Consider the following 6,260-nt stretch of genomic DNA (forward strand, 5'->3'; position numbering starts at 1 on the left):
CAGAAAAAAAAAAAATAATAATAATAATATATCGGTTGTACGTAAAAGAGCTGGAGACTTACCGCCCCCTGCTGGTGGAAAAAAATATTTCCAGTAGAAAAAGAAAGTCTTGATATTTTAATCATTCCAAAAAAGTAAAAAAAATTAAATAAATAAAAATAAAAAACAATGTTTTGATGTTTTAACATTTTCTCATTAAAAATGTTCTCCATTCTCTTCTGTTTTATTTTTATTTATTTATGTGATTTACCAACTCAAAGTAGCAGTTGTGATGTTAGAAATAATGTAGATAAGAAATCCAAAATATTTATAACCTTTGCACATGTGGAGGTTGACAATTTTGCCAATAGTTATTTCAAATCACAACTCAAAACTCATCTGTTTAAAATAGCCTATTCTCTTTAATATTAATCTCCCTTTCCCACCCTCTGTTTTGACTTGGTTTCTCCCATTGTGTTTTTTTTAAATCTTTTTTATTGTGACCTGGAGTGTCCAGAAAGGCACCTTTGAAATAAAATGTATTATTATTATTATTATTATTATTATTAATAGTAATAAAAATAATTAAAGAACTCAGCCGAGTCATATGAGGGAGAATTCCCTTAACTGGCATAAACTATAAAATTAAATTAGTCAAAATCCCTGATTTAAAAACTACAGCTTGCTTTAGACATATTAATGCTCTAACTTACATCATCTTGAAAAACTATTCATGCTTCAAAGATTTTTGTTTTATATTTATATATTTCAAGTTTAACCCCAAACTTGAGTATTTTTTGAGAGTTTATTAACAGGCTTAGAGCAGAGCATACCTGTGAACGTAAATGTAGTTTTTTTTTTTCAAGAATTCCTTTTTGCAGCTTTTACAAAAAGACTTTTGGGAGATCCCTGTACTAGATTTGTACATTTGCACAATGACATCATTGGCCATTCTGTCAGGATCTTTGGGTCATGCTTTCGGTTTTCTTTTTATTATATCTTTTATTCAAGGGCTTTTCTTACCTGGCACACATGTTGGTGTTTAGTTTTTTAGTTATATTTTGTGTTCTGCTTTTTGTGTACTGCTTGAGATTGAAGAGTAAGTGTAAGTCTCATGGGGTTTTTTGTGAGATTAATTGCTATGTTAAATGAACACCCTCTATCAGTTTTACAGCGTAGTTTTTTCCTCCTTAGCCCTGCCTTCTACAGTCCCACCTGATTGTCATATCATTCATCCATCCTCGCTGTAGCTAAAAGTCTGTAAGTTTTCAAACTACTCCTCAGACTCTTTTGTTTTTCATCACCATCCTTCCTCAGTGTTGGTGTCTCTGTCTTCTCTTGTCATGATGTGTCAAACTCTAAGTTCCCTGGTTATCAACCTCTTTGTTCCTTTCATTTTTTTAAGGATCCATCATCATTATTACTATTATCACCTTTTCTTGTCTCTTGTCTTTACTTCACTATTACAACTTATTACACATTTCTGGAAAATGCTCAAGCTTAAATCTAACGGATGGGGAGCATCTTTGAACATTAACTTTTCTAAGCTTTCATATATATAGTAGATATTCTTCTACAGGGCTTTGACTTGGCCATCCTAATTAGTGAATGTACTTTAATCTAAACCATCCCCCTGTAGCTCTATTTCCACCTAAACTATGGATCTCTGCAGTTCCTCCACCGTTGCCATGATTTACTCCCTAAACCATCTCTCCTTAATCTACTAGTTAGATGGATGGTTACCTCTAAGGGTTGCTGTTGTTTCAATCTCTTCATTCACTCTAAAATGAAAATGAACCTCTAACTTAAATGCATTGCTTCAATTGGTAACAAGTAATTGAATCAAGTGTATCCAACTTAATCTATTAAGCTTATACGTTGAAAACTTAAATACACCAAGATGGGCAAACTTAAATGAATTATTTGTTTTTTAAAAATTTATTTTTATGAAGAATATTTCATTAAAAAACATCCTTGATATTCTAAAGGTATATTTGATTTATTTAATTTTACATATGGAAATGTTTCAGAATTATTCTGTCAAGTTTGGTGGAAGTTAGTTGAGGACCCAAATGCAGAGATGAGGAGGAAGAGAAGATTTCTAGCAAATTTCATTTAGATGTAGATGGTAACAAAAGCACAAATCCGGGAATAATAAACAGGTTACCAAAAACTAGGAGACGCCAGAGAGAAACATACATGAGGAATGAAGTAAAGAAATGAACACAAAATGGAAAAGAAACAAATGAGCAATAAATGCAGAATGACAAAACAACTGTAACTGAAAACTCAAAAAGAAAAACAAATCCACAGAGGACAGAATCATGACATACTCCATCACATTGTACAGATACTGTATGGTTTTTTAAATTTGGAATCATTTGTTAAAATGTCCTACTGTAACCTCATGTTTCAGTCTAGTTGTCGACCAGTTAGTCATTGTTTCCTATTGTCTTTACTGTGGAGTGGGAGCTGTCTCAGCATATCGAAATGGGTCGTAAAGGTCACGTTTGAAATCATAAGGGTCAAAATAAGTAGAAGGGATATTCTTTTTATCTACATTTGTAATAAATTGGACTGTCCCTTCGTCTGTTGTGTCTTTATCTGGTTCAAGGTTGTCTTCTAATGGTGCTGAAGCTTCCTGTACAGGACCGGGAGGCTGGTCGATGAGACAGTCTGGATCCCAGTACGGGTCACACTCATTCTCCATCTCTCTCATGGTGACTGGTGGAGGGGTAGGTGGGTAAACCTTTCCAGGAGCAGGGGGAGCTGGCATTGGTGCAACAGTAGCTTTAATCCTCTTTTCTTTCTGAGCCCTGCAGACGGGGTTGAGTCTGGGGTCACACAGTATGGGGACAGCTCCCGTTGGCAGGTAGACAACATGAGGTTTGCACAGAGGGTCCTTAGGGTTGCACAGATAGATCTCCTCAAGTTGGTCTGGTGTGGGAGTCGGGGTGGTGGGAGGTGCAGGGGGATGAGTTGTTGTAGGTGGTTCTTCAGTGCTGGTTAGTACACCAATTCTGTTTTGGTAGTGGGAGGCGTCTGGGCCATTGGTCAGCTCCAGGTGACGCATCTGCTGATACAACATCCTGATCCGATCAATCTCATAAAGCTGATGGAGAAATGGACAGGAGGGACATTAGAGGAGAAACACAGTCTACATCTAACGGACGCTGAAACACAAAACACATGGATGACCCCTGAAAAAATGTATCAGACTAATAAGTGTAGAGGATCTCTAACTTACACCCTCAATGTGTCCTATGCTGTTGTAGAGGCGGTAGTAGGACTGAAAGTCAGGGTCACGTCGGTACCATTTTGGATCAACGTTCCTCTTGGATCGAGGGTTGGTCAAGAAATCATTTGCTTCAGCAGAACCAATCCTGACAGGATTTTCTGTGGGGGATGTAAAAGATTTGTTCAGATTAGGGATGGAAAGAAAACACACTGCATCTTTAGCTGGAATTTAGAACTTAGACTTTATTGTCTAAGTAAACTTTGATGCCTGAAATTTTCAACATTGAACAATGTCTTACAACAGTGAAATGATAAATGACCATTTATAAAGTACAGCAGTGATGTAGAAGTATCCTACTACATTTTTTAAAGATTACTCTATTACAAATTAATATAATCCCAATTTAAGATAATAAGAGGTGAAATACCATCAGGCCTTTTTATTTTAAGCAGAGATGTTGCTCCTAGGAAACCTAAAGGAGGAAAGGAACCAAAAACATAAAAATACAATGATATAGAACTATCTTTTAAGCAGTGTAAAAAGACTAAAATACTTGACAGATAATAAAAGCAGTATGATTTGTTTTTCTTTCATGCATAAAAAAACTTTAACATACATTTAATGTGAAATTATAAATGATTCTAACAATCTATTGACTGACCTGGCATCAACAGCAGACAGCACAGTGCTCTTAACAAGAAAGCCAGGGAAAACATCACTGACATCTGGAATAACATGATCAGATACAGTGAGGTTAGCTGTTTATGCATTTTGTTGCATCACAGCTGTAGTTGAATGTTTCTATTACAAAATACCAGATTTGTATTTTTATTTTTTTGTAAAGATCATAAATGTTTGTTTTTTTTTAATTGTTATAAGTCCCAGCAAGTACTAGGATTTTCTGCCTTAGCTTCAGCAAAATAAAAATGAAATATTTCTACACAGTACAAGTAATCTGCTTACCTGTTCCCACATCATCATGGTTCTGATCTTGTCCCCAGCTTTACATCACATCCATATGAAGTGCTGAGGAAAGTCTTGAGGCCCTCTGATTGGATGACTTTCCCAGGCCAGAGGGCTGAAACTCCACCCATTCTGCATTTTCTCTTCAAATGTGGGGAAACTCGTTAGTACAGCGCATTTCAAGCATCTGTTTATTACTAACTTCAAACAAAATTGGACGCCTCGTAAAGAAAGAGTGCTGTTTCAGCAGAACGACCACCTGCTGCAAAGAGAGTTCAGCTTCTTTGTTGCCCCTTCCTTTGCACAACTGACTAAAAGAGTCACTCAAGGTAGAGTTTGTGCCAAAAAAATGTAAATATGTTGATTTACGTAAAACAAAAGGGGGGGGGGGCTTTAAATTTCTTTAAATGTGTCCTGTTTCTGATTTGCTTCAGAAACTTGCCTGTGACAAATAACAATTATCAACCTACGATTAAACAGCTGGAAATGGCTTTTTAACTGTGGTTACAAAGCTGAGTCAACTATTGTTTAGGCTTCTCAGAAAAATGCTGGAATTATGTGACGGCTTGTTCAAACATCAAACCAAGGTAACACAATCTGGTAAATGTTGTCCAGAGACCCTGAACAGCTTATTTAAACCGAAACATGTTTAAATAGAAATATAAAAAGTTGTGCTTCACTTTTTGGTAGAAGGATTGTGATACTGCACACGAATTCTAGGATTTTCAATTATAACGGTAGAGATTATGAAGGCTTTAGGAGTTTTTTCAGAAAATATTAGTGAACAAATGAGAACACAGCACACAGATGAGGGATAATACTTAAAAGAATGTTTAAATTGATGGGTTATAAAAAAATCCTTAGCGTTGAACATATCACAGAGAGAACAGCCATCTGAAAATAGCTGATGGAACTGCAAACCTAGGAATTACAAGCTTTATAAAAAGTGTTTGTAAAACAGTGTTCAATTTCAATACTGTTTATTTATTAGCGCCTATTAGAACACATGTCATCTCAAGGCACTTTACAGAGACAATTCAACCCTATCATAGAGTCAGATTGGTTTAAACATTTATATCATTTCTATCATTCTACCATTTGTTTTTAAACCTACTGTGTGTAACGAACCTAGTGAATTATTATTATTTTACGCACAAACTAGAACAAAAATTTGTCTGGGTCGTGAGGTGGGGCGGCGTGCTTGGATGTAGGGAGTGGAGGGACGGAGGAAGCTCTGTGTGGTGGGTGTTGCTGGGGGTGTGCAGGGCGGGTGGTCATCCCACGTGGATTGTTTTCTTGTGGTTGGGTTGTGCGGGGGGCTCTGTGGGTGGTTGCGGACTATACCCTGTGTGGAAGGGTGCATTTGTGTGTCGGGGCACGTCATGAGGGTCTCGGGGGTCCATGCACGATTGCAGTAGGGTTTGGTGACCATGGTACTTTGTGATTTGGTTTGTGGTTGTTTGTGTACCGGAGTTGCTTTGGCAAGTCTTTTGCTGTGCATGCGTGGATCTTGTGTGCTTGCATGGGTCTACTGCGTGTGTGTGTGGAGCTTGTACTGTGTATGTGGTTTTTTCTTATGCTTGCATGGATTGTGCTGTGTGTTTGTGGAGCTTGTTCTGTGAATGGGTAAATCACATGTGTGTATCTTTGAAAATTGAGACTGATTTAGCTCCATACATGATCTATGTTACCATTGTTTTCAAATCTGTTTTAAAGTTATTTTAAACCACATTTTCTGTAATGAAAAGTACCCTCTGAAGCACTTAATAAGGAGGACGTTATCACATATGGATGATGATGTAGCTCTGTATCTGCATCATTTGGAAATCTCGTATGGTAATCATAGAAGGAATTTCTTTCTTCACAGAGAAATATCTTTTTAATGGGAATATGTTCAGCAGATGTGCAGCCGCTTGTTGAAAGAAGGTGAGTTTAATGGAAGTGATCAAAGGAAGGTAGAAGAGATTTCTTCTTGTCCGCATAAATCAGAATTATGAAACCGCTGTCCTACTGGTTTCAAGAGAAGTAACATCAAATATTAGTGAAGAGGACCAATCAAAGCTCAAGCAGAGTCAGCAGC

General features: G+C 36.9%; 1 protein-coding gene across 1 annotated transcript; it reads right to left on the reverse strand.

The window, feature by feature from the left end:
• Positions 1-2,434: 2,434 nt before the first annotated feature.
• and3 (actinodin3) lies at positions 2,435-4,479 on the reverse strand. Its single transcript, XM_038269542.1, has 5 exons — positions 4,181-4,479; positions 3,879-3,942; positions 3,645-3,689; positions 3,227-3,375; positions 2,435-3,091 (listed from the first exon to the last, which is right to left on the reverse strand). Exons 1-5 carry the CDS (start codon positions 4,196-4,198, stop codon positions 2,435-2,437), a joined length of 933 nt encoding a protein of 310 aa, XP_038125470.1. The 5' UTR covers positions 4,199-4,479.
• Positions 4,480-6,260: the final 1,781 nt, after the last annotated feature.

The sequence above is a fragment of the Cyprinodon tularosa genome, unplaced genomic scaffold, assembly GCF_016077235.1.
Source record: "Cyprinodon tularosa strain WSP-4 unplaced genomic scaffold, ASM1607723v1 ctg12, whole genome shotgun sequence".
NCBI classification, from domain to species: Eukaryota; Metazoa; Chordata; class Actinopteri; order Cyprinodontiformes; family Cyprinodontidae; genus Cyprinodon; species Cyprinodon tularosa.